The 20,594-nt window shown below is 43.1% G+C and overlaps 1 protein-coding gene across 1 annotated transcript in view; it reads right to left on the bottom strand.

Moving 5' to 3' along the window:
* Window positions 1–20,594, bottom strand: part of LOC137350551 (thrombospondin type-1 domain-containing protein 4-like) — a 471,004-nt gene that overhangs the window by 90,501 nt on the left and 359,909 nt on the right. The window contains exons 14-17 of the mRNA XM_068015210.1: window positions 12,369–12,498; window positions 12,058–12,262; window positions 10,898–11,071; window positions 6,075–6,248 (exon numbers count right to left, since the gene is read on the bottom strand). Of these exons, the coding sequence (XP_067871311.1) occupies window positions 6,075–6,248; window positions 10,898–11,071; window positions 12,058–12,262; window positions 12,369–12,498 (683 nt within the window). The remainder of the gene's footprint in view (window positions 1–6,074; window positions 6,249–10,897; window positions 11,072–12,057; window positions 12,263–12,368; window positions 12,499–20,594) is intronic.

Genomic DNA, 20,594 nt, shown 5'->3' with positions numbered 1-20,594 from the left:
TTGAAATGTACAAAATTTTGAGGGGCCTGGATAGAGTGGAGGTGAAGGTCTATTCACCTTAGCAGAGAGGTCAGTGACAAGGGGGCATAGATTTAAAGTAATTGGTAGAAAGATTAGAGGGGAGATGAGGAAAAGCTTTTTCACCCAGAGGGTGGTGGGGGTCTGGGAATCACTGCCTGAAAGGGTAGTTGAGGCAGAAACCCTCGACTCATTCAAAAGATGTCTGGATATGCACCTCAAGTGTCGTAATCTGCAGGACTACAGACCAAATGCTGGAAGGTAGGATTAGAATGGGTAGAACATTTTATGGCTCTCACTGATATGATGGGCAAAGTGGTCTCTTTCTGTGCCATAAACTTTCTATGATTCTATGATGCATTTTAATAGGAAGAATGAGAAGAGGCAATATAAACTAAATATTAGAATTTTAAAGGGGTAGCGAAACAGAGAGACCTGGGATTGTGCGTACATAATTCTTTAAAGGTCTTTGGCACAGAGGAGTCTGAAGAGAAATGTAATTGAGGTCTATAAAATGATGAGGAGCTTAGAGTAGATAGGAAGGACCTATTTCCCTTAGCAACGAGATCAATAACCAGGGCATAGATTTAAAGTAATTGGTAGAAGGATTAGAGGGAAGCTGAGGAGAATGTTTTTCACCCAAAGGGTGATGAGGTTTGAAACTCACTGCCTAAAAAAGTGGTAAAAGCAGAAATGTTCATCGCATTTAAAAAATACTTGGATATGCACTTGAGGTGCTGTAACCAAGACTACAGACCAAGAGCTGGGAAGTGGGATTAGGCTGATAGCTCTTTCTCAGCCGGCACAGACACGATGGCCAAATGGTTTCCTTCTGTGCCATAATTTTCTATGCTGCTACGAAGATAGCATGAGAAGTTGAAAAGGCTGTTTAAAAACCATGCAGAATTCTTGGATTTACAAACAGAAATGTAGATTACAACAGCAAGGAAGTTATGCTAGGCCTTTATAAATCACTGGTTCGGCTCAGTTAGAGTATTGTGTCCAATTCTAGGCACCTCAGGAAGGATGTCAAGGCCTTGCAGAGGGTGCAGATGAGATGTATTAAACGATACCAGGGATGAGAAATGTCAGTTACGTGGAGAGCATAGAGAAGCTGGTGTTGTTTCTTTACAGCAGAAAAGGTTAAGGGTAATTTAAGAGAGACATTCAAAATCATGAAGGCTTTTGTCATGAAAATTCTATATGCCAAATGGGAAATATTAATTTTATCGGTTGGAACCTTACATTAGACTTTTACTTGAAACTCTTACAAGTAACTTTCTTTTAAAAAGTGGCAACCAAGGTGGCCACTGCAATTTACATTTGAAACACCAAAAGAACAAACTGGGGACAACAAACCTCATTCAACCTAGCCAGAACAATGCAGTACTCTCAGTGATAAAAGGCTGCGTTTGCTGACAACGCAACCACTAGGTAGTACAGTACTTGCATATGTGCAAATGCAGCCTCATGCACTGAAATGTCAATGTCTGCAACGTTTTTGGCAGCTGCCAGCCAGTAGTAAAAATGGTGTCGCTCAATTTATCACAAAAACAAAAAAAAAACAAAACCCCACAGTGACTGCAATCACTGCCTCCATCCCACCCTCAACAGTATCCTGCTCCCTCCTGCCGTCACACTTTGCTTCGCCGCTGCCTCCAGTACCTGTCTGTTCACTGCTTGCTCCCCGCCTATAGAGAGATACATCACAGTCACAGGGAGAACTTGCAAACTCTGCACAGGCAGTATCCAGAACCAAACCCAGGTTGCTGGAGCTGTGAGGCTGCAGTACTAACCACTGCGCCGCCATGCTACCTCTCCCCCCTTCACCCCACCCACCCACCCCCCCCAACACCTGTGGGCCCTTGCTCCCAGCCTTGCCGCTTCCTCCACTCTGCTCTACCTCTGCTCCCCACTCCCTCCTGCTTCTGCTCCCCACTCCCTCCCACTCGCAGTCTCCCTCCTCTCCCCTGCCTACCTTGTCACTGTATCTCTCCCTTGCTTCCCCTGTGCAGGGAAGAAAGGCGGCAATGGTGGGAGGGAGTGGGGACAAGAAGTGGGAGGCAACAGGGAGCAGAGGCAGAGCAGAGGGGAGGAAGCAACAAGGACTTGAGCGAATGGTCCAAAGGTAGGTGGGGGGGGGGGGGGGGTTGGGTGGGCAGTGAAGAGGGGAGTAAGCGGCTGAGGGAGGAGAAGTGCTGGTGCGGGGAGCAAGCAGTGAGCAGATGCTGCAGTACGTGAATGATGTTTTCACATGCATGCATGAATTAGTCCTGGAAAGCCAAGTGCTGAGGTAGGCTGCGCGTGCACAGCACCATACTACAGCAAGGGTCCGTTCTGCGCCTGTGTGAAGCTGGGAGCACTCTGATGAGGTCAGCGCTGGACTGCGTTGTCAGTAGTCACTTTGGTGATTAAATTCCCTAGAATGGCTTATCAACACGGTCGACACCCATTGACTTTGAAAGAGCCAACACACGGCACAGTGGCGCAGTGGTTATCACCGCAGCCTCACAGCTCCAGCGACCCAGGTTCAATTCTGGGTACTGCCTGTGTGGAGTTTGCAAGTTCTCCCTGTGTCTGCGTGGGTTTTCTCCGGGTGCTCCGGTTTCCTCCCACAAGCCAAAAGACTTGCAGGTTGGTAGGTAAATTGGCCGGTATAAATTGCCCCTAGTAGGTGGTAGGGAAATATAGGGACAGGTGGGGATGTGGTAGGAATATTGGATTAGTGTAGGATTAGTATATATGGGTGGTTGATGGTCGGCACAGACTCGGTGGAGCCGAAGGGCCTGTTTCAGTGCTGTATCTCTAAACTAAACTAAACTAAACTAAACCTTCCAAGTGTGACTGGACATCTTGAGGTGTAGCACCTTGAATCTCAGAGAAGATTCCATAAAAAGCTCATTAAAAGAACAAAGGGGTTTGGTAGTGTCATGTGACTGCTTGTGCAGCTCTGGAGAAACTGTAAGCTGTGTCACAGAGACAGCAGAGACAGAGTAACTGAAAAGCCAACAAAGCCGGTCTCTCTCTCTCCCTCTCGCACCAGTAATTATCAACAGAAGATCTGGTTGTAACTGGGAAACTTCCTCAAGCTTACAGACTGTCACAGCCAGCAACGAGGAGACAAGAATCAAACCCCTCTTCTGTCTTCAGGAGCCCTGAGAAAAGTAAGCCCACAACCATGTACATGGCCCTGCCAGGGCTTCAGATTTACAATTTCAACTGAGGACAATGGGTCTAATATACTGTATTTAACTTCCATTTTAACTGGGTTAGGGTGTTAAGAGTAATAAACTTACATCCATCTTGTTTAAATTCAAGAAAACCTATCTGATTGGAACAGGAACAGGAGCAAGCACTCACAGAGGTAGTAAGTTCACCTACTGTTGTGGCAAAACCAGAGAAGGGCAAAAGGGGAGCCTGGGACCCCTCATCACCTGGCTGTTACAGTTTTCATACAATAAATAGCAGAAGGATTGGTCCAGAAAACACAGATTTAGGGTCATTCACCAAAGAACTGAAGGTGAGATGAGGAGAATTGTTTTAAGCAACAAGTTGCTGTGAACTGGAATGTACTGCTGGAACCAGAATCAGTAGTAACTCTTAAAAAGGAATTGGACAAATACTTGAAGGGGAAAATTTGCAGCCCTATGGGAAAACGATAGAGGAATGGAACTAACTGGATAGTGTAACGACCGAGGTGGGAGGAGTGCACTGTTTATTCTAGTCCTACTTCTCCACAGGTCACAACATATATTTAAATTTGTCCCCTTACCGATACGGTCAATTACATACTCTATTTTTTCCAGAACAAAACACAGCAACCAGGTTGCTTTCATAAACCACAAAATTATCAGTTTATTATAAACCAAGTCTTAACCAATGATGAAGTAAAACATACACACATAAATTGAAATATTAAAGCCCTTAATTTATGTTAGACACACACACACACACACCGATTAACCAAAAAAAAAAGGAATTTTTGTTTATAGCGCTGTTACAGAGAAAACAGATAAAAAACACAGGCAAGTACTTGCTCATACTTGAAGGGAAAAAAAGGTGCGGAAAGATGTCCTTCCTTTTGGTTTGGTGTCCCAAATGCGTACAGACGACTGTCACTGGGATCTTCCTAGAACAGTTCTTTCCAGGCAATATTGAAGATCAGTTTGGGTAGGCTTTCCAAGAAATGCAGCTACATAGGCTTCAGATAGGTCTTACAGCAGAAATGGAGCAACAAGGGTTTCAGTTCCCACACATTGGTTACACTGGGTTTCTTCAAATACAGTTGGAAAAAGGAAACTGACACACTGTATGCAGGGTTTCTTTTCGAGAGAGAGAGAGATGGGTCCTTTTGGCAGGCAAAAGCCAACTGTCTGTTGTAACAATTCAAATTGAAACTAAAAACAGTCCAGAAGTCAAACCTCCTGACTTTGATAAATCTGATCTGTCATGTCTTTGTAAACATCTCCCCAAGTCAAAAACAACCCCTGCTAGGTGATTATCCACAGACAGGTTCCTTGCAGTAAGACTTGTTTACAAGCCAAGTCCAGGAACCTTCTGGTGACTTCTTTAAAAAAAAGTTCAGCATCTCTTTAAGATTCCAGATCCATAATTCAACTATAAGTCCTTAAAAACAGTTTTTGCAAAAATGTAGAAGCATGCTCGTAACAATAGCTCTTTCAAAGAGCCAGTGCAGGCCAAACAACCTCCTTCTGTGCTATATCATTCTATGATTCTAACTCATCACAAAGTTTGCATTCCTCCAACTCTGGTGGCTTGTGCATCCTGAAATCCCTTTGCTCCAACATTGATGGCCATGCCTTCAGCCATCTAGACCCTAAGTTCTTCAGTTGCCTCCTTTAATGTCTCTGCTACACTCTCCTCCTTTAAGGCATTTCTTAAAACCAGCTCTTGGAACAAGCTTTTATTCACGACTTCTGTTGTTCGGTATGAATTTTTGTTTCATTATGTTAAAGGTGCTACAAAAATGAAAGTTGTTGTTGATGCTGCTGCTACCCTCCTCTGTCCAACCAGAAAGCTGTCAGAAAGGTAGGGGAATTATAGCTGCCAGGAACAAAAGAGCAATGATGGAATGAAAACATTGAAAATATATTACCCCCTGGAGGGATGTCTCCATTTATGAAATGCCTCAAGATGGTTTGGAATGTTCCGCCAACGAGGATGATCTGGCTAAACTACTCAGTTAGCCAAGGCATTGTCCTGGCTGGGCTTCATGTTAGACTTTTTGTCCCCAGTTCAATCTCCTGGCATTTCAAATGTAAATGGCAGTGGCTATCTTGGCTGCCAGTTTTTAAAAAGTTACTGTCGGATTTTTTTCCCATTAAAAGTCGAAGGTAAGTTTCCAACTATGAAATTAATATTTCCCATTTGGGCATATAGAGTTTTCCTGACAGTATGAATAATGTTAGCAGCAGAATCATTTATATTTTCAAGACTTTTTATAAATTGCAAAAGGTTTCAAAATTTTCAATTTAATTTTTTTCTTTCTGTGCAATGGCAAACATCAACCATTATCACAGATAGTCACTTGGAAGTAAAGAACTTGAGTATTGTTGAAAAAGAGATATGCTGTCAAAACTTTTCATCTTGCATTCATCAGGAAGACGCAAGAATGCCACATTTCAAAGGGAGCAACAAGTTATACTGCATGAGAAAAGGGTGCTGATTGGTTGGCAAGTCAACTCTGATTGGTGAAGGCGTAACCATGGAGAATGCACAAGGGAACTATTGTCCCCCATGTTTTTGTTTAATTCAAAAAAGACGCAACGCCTAGACATGTTCCTTTTGCCTGCAGAGGACAGGTCCCTGCATATGAATATATGTATCTTTATCAGCATTATTACAGAGGTAAATGGTGCCTGTTAATCATTGTCACTAACTAGCAAGTGCTTGAAAAATATTTGGAAATGAAAGCAGGAATGATCACTATATATTAAATGGCTGCTCATATTCCTTTTGTAATAATCTCAGTAGATTATGCGGCTGCATTGCCAGAGGTGGGAATGTTATGGATGTATGTTAGTTCTCAATCTCACCTGACTCCAGTGCCCAGTGAACCACTGTATATGGCTGTCACATGAAGTAGTGCCACATCTCATTGTGTCCGATGGTCGCTCATTCCCACATCCTTCCAACGGTAGACTGCTGATGTGATTGGTTAGGCAGATGACAGACCTGCTCCTCATTCCCTTGCCACACTCTGATGAACACTAGAAACAACAACAGACCAGAATTATCAAACGTGTAACAATCGATATCGTGTACTGTACAATCTAATCAGAATTTTGTACATCATATACTGCACTGTACTATCCCATTCTATATCATCTCCTATATTGTTCAAAACCATTCTACATAATATACTGACTGCACAATACCAATATCATAGATTGCATTGTACCTACTCACAATCATTTCCTGACTATATCCCATTAAATGTAATATATTGACTACACTACAGCATTTGAAATTATATTATTCCTGTATTACAACCATCTATATCATATATTGGACTTTACTTCAGCCATTTAATATTTGATATAATATACTTTTATGATCCCTTGTGGAGACCACTGACAAATTGAAAGAATCAAATCCACCATTTAACCCCAATTTAACCCCATTTAACCCCAATTTAAGAAATCAAACCAAACCAAACCAAACGGACAAGATTTCACTTATATAAATTTTACTTTAACACTCAAACCAAAACCAACATAAATTAAACATGAAGCAACAGATAGATCACGGTCAATATATATATTACAAATTAACTTTCAGATACGACAGAGATGAGTCTCTCAGTTTCACTGGGAAGTCTTCAACATATATGGTAACAATTACAGTCACACAGTTATTCTCTGAAGTTCCTCAGCTAGATTCTCAGCTCCTTTCTTCAAGGATTTAGCCGCTATTCTTCCAACAGCAGTTCCCTCTCAAAGCGAACTACATGGGTGCGGTCTTCACCACAAGCCTTCTGCTTCAGTTTTGGTTTCTGTTTCTGTTTAAATTCTAGTTTCTGTTTCAGAGGGGCGGCACAGTGGCTCAGTGGTTAGCACTGCAGCCTCATAGCTCCAGCGACCCGGGTTCAATTCTGGGTACTGCCTGTGTGGAGTTTGCAAGTTCTCCCTGTGTCTGCGTGGGTTTCCTCCGGATGCTCCGGTTTCCTCCCACAAGCCAAAGACTTGCAGGTTGATAGGTTAATTGGCCATTATAAATTGCCCCTAGTATAGGTAGGTGGTAGGGAAATATAGGGACAGGTGGGGATGTGGTAGGAATATGGGATTAGTGTAGGATTAGTATAAATGGGTGATTGATGGTCGGCACAGACTTGGTGGGCCGAAGGGCCTATTTCAGTGCTGTATACTAAAACTAAATTCTAGTTTTGCTCTCAGTTAGGGTCTAAAAAAAACAAGCTTTGCAACCATCAATTCCATCACAATACTATACATTGCACTGTACTATACCTTACAATATATATTGATTATTATACCATTGGATATATTGACAGTAATAAAATATTTAAAATCATAAACTGACTTACTGCACCATATCCTTTGACATAATATACTAATTGTACTATACCATTTAATTTCATAAACTGATTGTACTGTATCACTGTTGTACAGATAACAATTTATAGTCATGTACAAATCTATTGGTACACTTTTTTTCCAAAAATATTTTGCCTCAAATGACTTAGTTGCTTTTTTGTCCAAATGAAGCCCACAGGGTGTAAAGATAAGCCCAGAAACTACAGGCCAGTCAGTTTAACCTCAGTGGTGGGAAAGCTTTTAGAACGCTCATTTGGGACAAAATTAGAAGTCACTTGGACAAATGTAGATTAATTAAGGAAAACTAGCAAGGATTTGTTAAGAGCAAAACGTGTTTAACTAATTTGATTGAGTTTTTTTATGAGGTAACAGAGAGGGTTGATGTGGGGTACATGGACTTCCAAAAGGTGTTTGATAAAGTGCCACATAATAGCCTTGTCAGCAAAGTTAAAACCCATGGAATAAAAGGGACAATGGCAGCATGGATATGAAGTTGGCTGAGTGATAGGACAAAAAGAGTAATGGTGAACGATTGCTTTTCAAACTGGAGGATGTTATATATTGGGGTTCCCGGGGTCGTTATTAGGACCACAGCTTTTCTCGATCTATATTAATGACCTACACTTGGGTGTGCAGGACACAATTTCAAAATTTTCAGATGACACAAAAACGTGGAAACATTGTGAACTGTGAGGAGTACAGAGAGAAACTTCAAGTGGATATTTATTTATTGAAACAGCACTGAAACAGGCCCTTCGGCCCACCAAGTCTGTGCTGACCAACAACCACCCATTTATACTAACCCTACGCTAATCCCATATTCTCCTACCACCTACCTACACTAGGAGCAACTTACAATGGCCAATTTACCTATCAACCTGCAAGTCTGTGGGAGGAAACCGGAGCACCCAGAGAAAACCCATGCAGTCACAGGGACAACTTGCAAACTCCACACAGGCAGTACCCAGAATTGAACCTGGGTCCCTAGAGCTGTGAGGCTGCGGTGCTAACCACTGCACCACTGTACCACAGTGGTTATGGGTGGACATGTGGCAGATGAAATTTAAAGTAAAGCATGAAGTGATACATTTTGGTAGGAAAAACTAGGAAAGGCAACATAAAATAAAAGATACAATTCTCAAGGGATGCAAGAGCAGAGGGACCTGGGGATATATGTGCACAAACAGTTGAAGGTGGTAGCACAGGTTGAGAAAGCGGTTATACGGGATGCTGGGCTTTATAGATAGAGGCATAGCATACAAAAGCAAAGAAATTATGGTGTACCTTTATAAAACACTGCTGCGGCCTCAGCTGGAGTATTGTGTCCAATTCTGGGGGCCACACTTTAGGAAGGATGTGAAGGCTGGGAAAGGGTGCAGAAAAGATTTATAAGAATGGTTCCAGGCATGAGAGACTTCAGTTATGTGGATAAGTTGGTGAAGTTGGGACTGTTCACCTTAGAGAAGGGAAAGTTGAGAGAAGATGGGATAGAGGTGTTCAAAATCATGAGGGGTCTGGAAAAAGTAGACAGGGAGAAACCGTTCCCATTGACGAAATGGTCAAGAACCAGAGGACACCAATTTAAAGGTGTTGGCAAAAGAACCAGAGGTGACATGAGGAAAAACCTTTTTATGCAAGTGGTTAGGATCTGGAATGCATTGCATGAGTGTATAGTGGAGGCATATTCACTCGTGGTTTTTATGAGAGAATTGGATAATTATCTGAAGAGAAAAGATTTGCAGGACTACAGGGAAAATGTGTGGAAGTGGGACTAGCTGTGTTGCTCTCACAGAGAGCCGCATGGACACGACAGGCCAAATGGCCTCCTTCAATGCTGTAATCATTCTATGATTCTATGAATGAGGCAGGCTACAGACGAAGCCTGATGGGTATGCACAATGTAATTTTTGATGCATTGGCAAATCTACCAGAAAGCCTGTGTGCAATGTCAAGGAGTATGGAGGAGTCCAGCACTAACCTTACACAGGGCTTTGGGCAGAGCTTGGAGCCAATCGTTTCCTGCATGGAAGTGGTGGCCAATTCCATTATAGAATCATAGAATCACACAATGACCCACACTAGAAATTTGCACATGCCCCATGGATCTTCATTTTTGAACCAAAATGGCACCCATAGAAAGCAAACAATGGGTGCTATGGAGCTGAATTTTGGGGCCTGGCTGCCATATTTGCCTATAAAAAAACAATGACTACACTTCAAAAGTAACTAATTGGCTATAAAGTAATTTGGGAAATTCTGAGGATGTGAAATGTGTTACATAAATGAAAGTTCTTAATTTTTTATTTGAAGACATATAACACAACAGGAATTTGTTCAATTTATTTCTGGTGTACAAATTGATTATCTTGGAGCACAGGGCTGGATTTTTAAACCAGTTTTAGTCCGGATTGGAGGCAGCTGCAAACGTTTGCGCTGCCGACATCCATTCGCGACCCCAAGCCATTTTGAACGAGGGCCATTTAGGATCAGATCGGCTCACTGCCAGGCAGCCAATTGAGGCCAACTATTGGTAATTCCAGGGTCTCCCACACCAACTGGAATTTCCAGTTGGCAATGCAGGCAGCCCACATTGAACTGGACCATGTTCAGACTAACGTGGTGGGCTCAGGGAGGAGGGTGTTGGGGTGGAGCCAATGGATGTCGCGAGGGACTCACCCCCCCCCCACCCCGCCACCCGACACATAACAACCGCCAGGCCACAGCTGCGGTTACTGGCTGTCCCCTGGATCATGGCCAGGCAGCTGTGGCTTTTCAAAACATAAAAATAAACTGACCTTCGCTTGACCCTCGCAATGTCCATCTTCAGATCAGCAGCTCAAACTTCGGTCAGCAGGGCTGCCAATCACTGAGTGCTGGAGAACTTCCCATTGGCCCTCCAGTGTTGGGAGCCCACCCATCATCCCTGATTGGACAGAAAGCCTGCTCCCTGGTCTTTAATTGGCTGAAGATTTGAAAATCTCTTTCCCCCATTTCCGGTTCTCGACCCTGATTGAAAATACAGTCCATAGTCATTTAGTACAGAAGGAAGCCATTTGACCCATCAAGTCCATGTCAGCTCCCTGCAGAGCAAACCAGTCAGTCCCAATCCCCTGCTCTATCCCTGAATCCTCACAAGTTTATTTTCCTCAAGTGCCCATCCAATTTGCTTTTGAAATCATGGATCATCTCCACTTCAACCATCCTCATCGGCAGTGAGTTCCAGGATGCTTAGAAACAAAAATACTTATAAATATTTAAATCAAATAGTTCACATTAATGCTAAAAAAACTAAGGATTATATTTACCCGGTCACTCCATTCAGTGAAGAACCAGCTCTTTGCACAGGGCCCCATGTCGCAGTTTTCAATGTCATTTGGCCGCAGTTTCATGTTGCATTCTTCCTCATCCACGACATCACCCAAATTGCTCACGCACTTCACATCTCTGTTTCTCTGGCCAACTCCACAAGGAACGGAACACTATTATTAGGGAAAAATAAAGTCTGCGGATATAATATTTAATTATCCTTCTATTGCAGATGCCAATGTGTAGATTAAATAGTATCAAATTAGCAGGAATGTAAAGTGCATTCAGTAACATTCCTATAGTCACGAGAGAGACAGCATTAAAATATTCTCATGCTCAGGCTTCCACTGGTTACATCCTACAACTTCACCAAGGCAAACGCTATGAACCTCAATCAGAAAAATATTCTACTTCTGTTCATGCCCATCCAATGCAACCCCTCCCCTCGAGGCTGGGTTCGTGACTCGCTCTCAACATCTGTTTATTCTGCTTTTGAGATTGCTGCTGGGGACAAATGAGAGCCACAGCAAAATCATGCAACTGATCCTTGAATTGTCCACTCGCCACTCATGAGGAAACATCTGCATTTGCTTTGATCTTCCTCCAAGTGGAGAGCTGCAAACCCAAATCCTGTCTGTCACTTTCATTTGATTTTCAGATCTACAAAAAAAGTTCTATTAGTGACTTATCAATCATTTATTAGTGGAATGATTAAAGAAAAGAGAAATAACTACAAGAACATCACTGAAATCAATATTCATTGCTTCTCGTAGAATTCTGGAATATTACAGCACAGAAGCAGGACCATTTCCCATTGACCTGTGCTGGTTCTCTGAAACATAGGAATATAGGAAATAGGAGCAGGAATAGGCCAATCAGCTGTCCACTTAGTCTCTGTCCTTTACCCATACCTATTTATATTTATTCTTTTTCAAATATTCATCCACTCTTTTAAAACTATCATGAATTCTGCTATTACCATTGTTTTTGATCAAGCATTCCATATTCTAATAACCTCTGCATAAAACGAGTTCTCCTAATTTCTCCCTTGGTTCTTTTATTGATGATCTTAAATTTATGCTCTCCAGTTATTGACTCACTAACTTATGAGACAACTGCAGTGTATTTTGCACAGTGGTGATTATCATCATATACTCACAGAGCTCCATTCTGTACGGATCTGCCACCCACTACAAATTTTCATCTGGCACGTGCTGATGGTCTCAGGTTTCGCTAAGAACTGGCAGCGGTATGGTTGTACTGTTGTAGTATGGTTTGCATAGACCTGTCGGCACAGGATCTGTCTGTGCTGCATACCCAGACCACAGGTTTTACTGCACTCAGACCATTCTCCAATGTCCCAACTGTCAAAGGAAAATAAGGAATATTTACACTAAAACCATAAAGAATTTAGGACAGTAGGAATACAATAAAAATGTGTAACAGAATAAAGTGAAATTCTTTTCCTACAAGGCTGGACAGGAGTTGATATTGCAGGCCTCTTCCTCAGAACTGGGTTTTGTACTGATATCACACAGACTGTCTGAGACTTCCTCATGCGTGTTTCTGTTCACACAGTGAAATACTGTGTAGTGTGAGCCTGAAACAGCCACAAACAACATTCATTAGTATTTTTGGTACTTAAGTAATTAAGCAAAATTTCCAGTGCATAATTACTAATAACCACTAATTACTGCCTGCCAACTTGAAAATGTTCCATTTATGCCAACTTGTTGCTTCCTGTCTGTTAACCAATCATCTATCCATGCCAATATATTACCCCCAACTCCATGAGCCCTTATCTTGCCAATTGATCTTTTATGCGGCACCTTATCGAATGCCTTTTGGAAATCCAGGTATACTACATCTACTAGTTCCCCTTTATCTACCCGACTAATTACATCCTCAACAAACTCTAATAAATTTGTCAAACAGGATTTCCCTTTAGTAAAACTATGTTGACTTGTTCTAATCATACTGAGCTTTTCTAAGTATATTGTTAAGACTTCCTTCATAATAGATTCTAGCATTTTCCCAATGACTGATGTTAGGCTAAGTGACCTGTATTTCCCTGTTTTCTCTCTCCCTCCTTTCTTGAAAAGCGGTGTAACATTTGCCAACTTCCAATCTGACGGGAGAGTTCCAGAATCTAAGGAATTTTGGAAAATCATAGCTAGCGCATCCACTATCTCTTCATCTATCTCTTTTAGAACCCTCGGATGTAGGCCATCAGGTCTTGGAGATTTGTCAGATTTTAGTGCGTTAAGTTTCGTCAATACTTTTTCTCTGCTGATATGAATTTCCTTATACCCTCACTCTTTTTAGTCCCTAGGTTACTGTCTATTTCTGGTATAGAACTTGTGTCTTCTACTGTGAAGACAGACACAAAATGTTTGTTCAATGCCTCTGCCATTTCCTCATACCCCATGATAATTTCTCAGGTCTCTGCTTCCAAGGGACTGACGTTTACTTTAGCTACTCTCTTGCTTTTGATATACCTATAAAAGCTCTGACAATATGTTTTTCTGTTACTGGCTAGTTTACTCTCATTCTATTTTTTCCTTTTTTATCAACTTTTTGGTGACCCTTTGCTGGTTCCTAAAACACTCCCAATCCTCAAACTTGCTACTCTTTGTTGTAACATTGTAAGCCTTTTCTTTTAATAGAATACTATCCTTAACTTCCTGAGTCAGCCACAGGTGGGTCTTTCTTGCTGAATTTTTGTTTTTCAAAGGAATGTATTTTGATTGAATTGTTTCTTTAAAGGGTTTAAAGAATTCCCACTGTTCATGTCAAGGGATATAGAGGATTAGGTAAGGGAAAAAAAAGGAGGCTTATGGCAGATTCAGAGCACTGAAAACAGCGGAGGCCCTCGAGGAGTATAGAAAGTGTAGGGGGATACTTAAAACAGTAATTAGGAGAGCGAAGAGGGGACATGAAAAAACACTGGCGGGCAAGATAAAGGAAAATCCCAAGGCATTTTATTAGTATATCAAGGGCAAGAGGCGATGGGAACCGGAGCTACGGATCAGTGGATGGGGTAGCTGTTGAACAGGCAGATACCGAGTGCAGAGAGTCTGTGAGGAAGGTTAGACAGTTGACAGGGCAAAGTTGCAGCCAGTATGATGGGTTGAAGTGTGGCTATTTTAATGCAAGAAGTGTCAGGAATAAGGGTGATGAACTTAGAGCATGGATCAGTACTTGGAGCTACGATGTTGTGGCCATTACGGAGACTTGGATATCACAGGGGCAGGAATGGATGTTGGATGTTCCGGGGTTTAGATGTTTCAAAAGGAATAGGGAGGGAGGTAAAAGAGGTGGGGGAGTGGCATTGTTAATCAGGGATAGTATCACAGCTGCAGAAAGGGAGGTCGTCGAGGAGGGTTTGTCTACTGAGTCATTATGGGTGGAAGTCAGAAACAGGAAAGGAGCAGTCACTTTGTTGGGAGTTTTCTATAGACCCCCAATAACAACAGAGACATGGAGGAATAGATTGGGAGGCAGATTTTGGAAAGGTGCAGAAGTAACAGGGTTGTTGTCATGGGTGACTTCAACTTCCCTAATATTGATTGGAACCTCCTTAGTGCAAATAGTTTGGATGGAGCAGTTTTTGTCAGGTGTGTCCAGGAAGGTTTCCTGACTCAATATGTAGATAGGCTGACTAGAGGGGAGGCTATGTTGGATTTGGTGCTTGGCAACAAACCAGGCCAGGTGGCAGCTCTCTTGGTGGGAGAGCATTTCGGTGATAGTGATCACAACTCCCTGACCTTTACTATAGTCATGGAGAGGGACAGGAGCAGACGGCATGGGAAAATATTTAATTGGGGGAGGGGGAATTACAATGCTATTAGGCAGGAACTGGGGAGCATAAATTGGGAACAGATGTTCTCAGGGAAATGCACGACAGAAATGTGGAGGTTGTTTAGGGAGCACTAACTGCGACTGCTGGAGAGGTTTGTCTCGATGAGGCAAGGAAGGGATGGTAGGGTGAAGGAACCTTGGATGACAAGAGATGTGGAACAGCTAGTCAAGAGGAAGAAGGAAGCTTACTTAAGGTTGAGGAAGCAAGGATCAGACAGGGCTCTAGAGGGTTACAAGTTAGCCAGGAAGGAACTGAAGAATGGACTTAGGAGAGCTAGAAGGGGACATGAAAAAGTCTTGGCGGGTAGGATTAAGGAAAATCCCAAGGCGTTCTACACTTATGTGAGGAACAAGAGGATGGCCAGAGTGAGGGTAGGGTGCGTGGAATGCACTGCCAGTGGTGGTAGTAGAAGCAGATACATTAGGGACATTTAAGCGACTCTTGGATAGGTACATGGATGATAGTAGAATGAAGGGTATGTAGTTTGATCTTAGAGTAGGTTAAAGGTTCGGCACAACATCGTGGGCCGAAGGGCCTGTACTGTGCTGTACTGTTCTATGTTCTATGTTCTATAACCAGGGAGAGAGTAGGGCCCATTAGGGACTAAAGTGGCAATCTGTGTGTGGAGCCGGAGGATGTAGGTGAGGTTTTAAATGATCACTTTTCATCTGGGTTCACAATGGAGAAGGACGATGCAAGTGTAGCAAGATCAAATTAGCATTGAAAGGGAGGAAGTATTAGCTGTTTTAGCAGGCGTAAAAGTGGATAAATCCCCAGGCCCAGATGAGGTGCATCCAAGGCTGTTATGTGAGGCAAGGGAGGAGATAGCAGGGATCTGACACAAATTTTCAAATCCTCTCTGGCCACAGGAGAGGTACCAGAGGACTGGAGGACAGCGAATGTGGTGCCATTATTCAAGAAGGGTAGCAGGGATAAACCAGGTAATTACAGGTCAGTAAGTCTAACGTCAGTGGTAGGGACAGGATTAATCTCCACTTGGAGAGGCAGGGATTAATCAAGGATAGTCAGCATGGCTTTGTCAGGGGGAGATCGTGCCAAACAAACTTGATTGAATTTTTCGAGGAGGTGACTAGATGTGTAGATGAGGGTAAGGCGGTTGATGTCGTCTACATAGACTTCAGTAAGGATTTTGATAAAGTCCCGCATGGGAGATTGGTTAAGAAGGTAAGAGCCCATGGGAGCCAGGGCAATTTGGCAAATTGGATTCACAATTGACTTAGTGGCAGGAGGCAGAGAGTGATGGTCGAGGGTTGTTTTTGTGAGTGGAAGCCTGTGACCAGTGGTGTACCGCAGGGATCAGTGCTGGGACCCTTGCTGTTTGTAGTGTACATCAATGCTTTAGACATGAATATAGGAGATATGATCAGTAAGTTCACAGATGACAGAAAAATTGGTGGTATCGTAAATAGTGAGGAGGAAAGCCTTAGATTACAGGACAATATAGATGGGCTGGTAAGATGGGCGGAGCAATGGCAAATGAAATTTAATCCTGAGAAGTATGAGGTGATGCATTTTGGGAGGACTAACAAGGCAAGGGAATATACAATGGATGGCAGGACCCTAGGAAGTACAGAAGGTCAGAGGGACTTTGGTATACTTGTCCATAGATCACTGAAGGCAGCAGCACAGGTAGATAAGGTAGTTAGGAAGGCATATTAGCCGATGCATAGAATACAAGAGCAGGGAGGTTATGATGGAGCTGTATAAAACGCTAGTTAGGCCACAGCTGGAGTACTGTGTACAGTCTTGGTCACCGCACGGTAGGAAGGATGTGATTGCACTGGAGAAGGTGCAGAAGAGATTCACCAGGATGTTGCCTGGGCTGGAGCATTTCAGTTATGAAGAGAGACTGAAACGGTTGGGTTGTTTTCCTTAGAGCAAAGAAGGCTGAGGGGGGGACCTGACTGAGGTATATAAAATTATGAGGGGCATTGATAGGTTAGATAGGAAGAAACTTTTTCCCTTAGCGGAGGGGTCAATAAGCAGGGGACATAGATTTAAGGTAAGAGGAAGGAGTTTTAGAGGGGATTTGAGGAAAAATGTTTTCACCCAGGGGGTGGTTGGAATCTGGAACACGCTGCCTGAAGAGGTGGTAGAGGCAGGAACCCTCACAACATTTAAGAAGTATTTAGATGAGCACTTGAAATGCCATAGCATACAAGGCTATGGGCCAAGTGCTCGAAAATGGGATTAGAATAGATAGGTGCTTGATGGCCGGCACAGACACGATGGGCCGTAAGGCCTGTTTCTGTGCTGTATAACTCTATGACCATGCTTTCTAGTCTATTTACCCAATTTACTCAGATTTTTTAGTTTAGAGATACAGCACTGAAACAGGCCCTTCGGCCCACCGAGTCTGTGCCGACCATCAACCACCCACTTATACTAATCCTACACTAATCCCATATTCCTACCACATCCCCACCTGTCCCTATATTTTCCCTATCACCGACCTATACTAGGGGCAATTTCTATTGGCCAATTTACCTATCAACCTGCAAGTCTTTGGCATGTGGGAGGAAACCGGAGCACCCAGAGGAAACCCACGCAGACACAGGGAGAATTTGCAAACTCCACTCATGCCTACGTAATTGGGTTTTTTTAAGTTTAAGATTCTTGTTTGTGATTGAAGCATGTCACTTTTAAACTTAGCATGGAATTCAATGGTATTATGATCACTGTTTCCCAGTGGATCTTTTATTATGACATAGCTAATCAACCCTGCTTCATTACACAATACCAGATCTAAGGTAGCTTTATCCCTAGTTGGCTCCACAATGTATTGCTCGAAGAAACTGTCCTGAAAACATTCTACAAACTCATCTTCTAGACCATTTCTGCAAATTGCATTGTCCCAGTCTATCTGGAGAATAAAGCCATCACAATTTTAGAATATTACAGCGCAGTACAGGCCCTTCGGCCCTCGATGTTGCGCCGAGCTGTGAAACCATCTGACCTACACTATTCCATTTTCATCCATGTGTCTATCCAATGTCCACTTAAATGCCCTTAAAGTTGGCGAATCTACTACTGCTGCAGGCAGGGCATTCCACGCCCTTACTACTCTCTGAGTAAAGAAACTACCTCTCACATCTGTCCTATATCTATCACCCCTCAACTTGAAGCTATGTCCCCTCGTGTTTGCCATCACCATCCGAGGAAAAAGACGCTCACTATCCACCCTATCTAACCCTCTGATTATCTTATATGTCTCTATTAAGTCACCTCTCCTCCTCCTTCTCTCCAACGAAAACAACCTCAAGTCCCTCAGCCTTTCCTCGTAAGACCTTCCCTCCATACCAGGCAACATCCTAGTAAATCTCCTCTGCACCCTTTCCAAAGCTTCCACATCCTTTCTATAATGCGGTGACCAGAACTGCACGCAATACTCCAGGTGCGGTCTCACCAGAGTCTTGTACAGCTGCAGCATGACCTCGTGGCTCCGAAACTCGACCCCCCTACTAATAAAAGCTAACACACCATATGCCTTCTTGACAGCCCTATTAACCTGGTTAGCAACCTTCAGGGATTTATGCACCTGGACACCAAGATCTCTCTGCTCATCTACACTAACAAGAATCTTCCCATTAGCCCAGTACTCTGCATTCCTGTTACTCCTTCCAAAGTGAATCACCTCACACTTTTCCGCATTAAACTCCATTTGCCATCTCTCAGCCCAGCTCTGCAGCCTATCTATGTCTCTCTGTACCCTACAACATCCTTCGGCACTATCCACAACTCCACCGACCTTAGTGTCATCTGCAAATTTACTAACCCACCCTTCTACACCCTCTTCCAGGTCATTTATAAAAATGACAAACAGCAATGGCCCCAAAACAGATCCTTGCGGTACACCACTAGTAACTAAACTCCAGGATGAACATTTGCCATCAACCACCACCCTCTGTCTTCTTTCAGCTAGCCAATTTCTGATCCAAAGCTCTAAATCACCTTCAACCCCATACTTCCGTATTTTCTGCAATAGCCTACTGTGGGGAACCTTATCAAACGCCTTACTGAAATCCATATACACCACATCCACTGCTTTACCCTCATCCACCTGTTTGGTCACCTTCTCGAAAAACTCAATAAGGTTTGTGAGGCACGACCTACCCGTCACAAAACCGTGCTGACTATCTCTAATGTACTTATTCTTTTCAAGATGATTATAAATCCTGTCTCTTATAACCTTTTCCAACATTTTACCCACAACTGAAGTGAGGCTCACAGGTCTATAATTACCAGGGCTGTCTCTACTCCCCTTCTTGAACAAGGGGACAACATTTGCAATCCTCCAGTCTTCCGGCACTATTCCTGTCGACAATGACGACATAAAGATCAAGGACAAAGGCTCTGCAATCTCCTCCCTAGCTTCCCAGAGAATCCTAGGATAAATCCCATCTGGCCCAGGGGACTTATCTATTTTCACACTTTCCAAAATTGCTAATTATTACATTCCCTTTGTTACAAGCTCCAATAATTTCTTGTTTAATTCTCTATCCAACAGTATAACTACTGTTACGGGGCCTATAAACTAGTCCACCAGTGCTTTCTGATTCTTGCTATTCCTTATTTCCACCCATACTCATTCTACTTCATGATCTTCTGAGGCCAGATCCTTTCTCACTAATGTCCTTATGTCATCCTTTACTATCTGTGCTACCCCTCCCCCTTTGCTATTCTGTCTGTCTTTCAGAAATATTGTGTCCCCCGGAATATTTATTTCCCAACCTTGATCACCTTGTAACCATGTCTCTGTGATGTTGATTCGATCTAAATCATGTACCTCTATTTGTGCCACTAGTTCATCTATCGTATTGCAGATGCTTCACGCATTCAGATAAAGCAGCTTTAATTTCATTTTTTTACTTCTATTCCCTTCAATGACCTTATTTGTTGACATACAATTTTTATTAAACTCTCTGTCCCTTCCTGTCCTATTCTGTTTGTCTTTACCCACAATACTGTACTGTTCTGATGCTTTGGCCTTTCTCTTTCGATTTCTACATCTCACCTCTCCCAAACCCTCCCCTCACTCTGTTAGTTCACAACCTCTAGTCTTATCTGCTGGCTCACTCTTGAGTTTGTACACACTGTCCACTCCTGCCACACCCTGAGTATCATTATCCTTATTGCTATTTTGCTCTCTTGCCTTCTCCTCTCTCTTTAAATTATCACATCGTCCCTCACTTGATCCCTCACCTCCACTATTTATTTTAAAGCCCTCTCCACTGCCCTAGTTATACGACTCGCCAGAACACTGGTTCTCTCGCCTTGGTTGAATTCTACAAGTGGCAGACAGAAAGACGCGTTGGGACTCATTTCGCCTTTTTAAAATGAGCAACTGAGAGGCAAATAAGTTAGTTAATAAAACAATTGACCGCGATTTAACAGACCCATCCAGATTTAACATTAAGTGTATGGGGGACGCGGGTGTCGGAGCCTCGGCAGCCTTTAAAGGATGGCTACAAAGCAGCAGCTGTTACCATTGCTGCACTTGGCAACTGTGGAGTAAAGCTTTTCTTTTTATTCCATGGAAAGGAGTTGGGCAGCCACTGATTTGGGATTGAGTCCCCCTTGATGAGATCTTGCTTCTGGCAGGGGGCTCACTAGAGAGAGGCCAGAGAGATGAGTGGGTTGGAGAGGCTATTGGCAGGTTATGCAAGTCGGAGTAGCAGTGTCCAAAGCCATGGGCATCGTTCATTCCAGGGGAGGGTCTCCAGCGAGGAGGAGAACCTCAGAGTGGGGGAAGTTTAGTCTCCCGCATTGGGACAGCAGAAATCTCCTGGCTACTGCAGGGGCAGCCTTCTGAT

The sequence above is a fragment of the Heterodontus francisci genome, chromosome 35, assembly GCF_036365525.1.
Source record: "Heterodontus francisci isolate sHetFra1 chromosome 35, sHetFra1.hap1, whole genome shotgun sequence".
NCBI classification, from domain to species: domain Eukaryota; kingdom Metazoa; phylum Chordata; class Chondrichthyes; order Heterodontiformes; family Heterodontidae; genus Heterodontus; species Heterodontus francisci.
The sequence above is the reverse complement of the archived record's forward strand: the minus strand, read 5'-3'. Positions and strand labels throughout refer to the sequence as shown.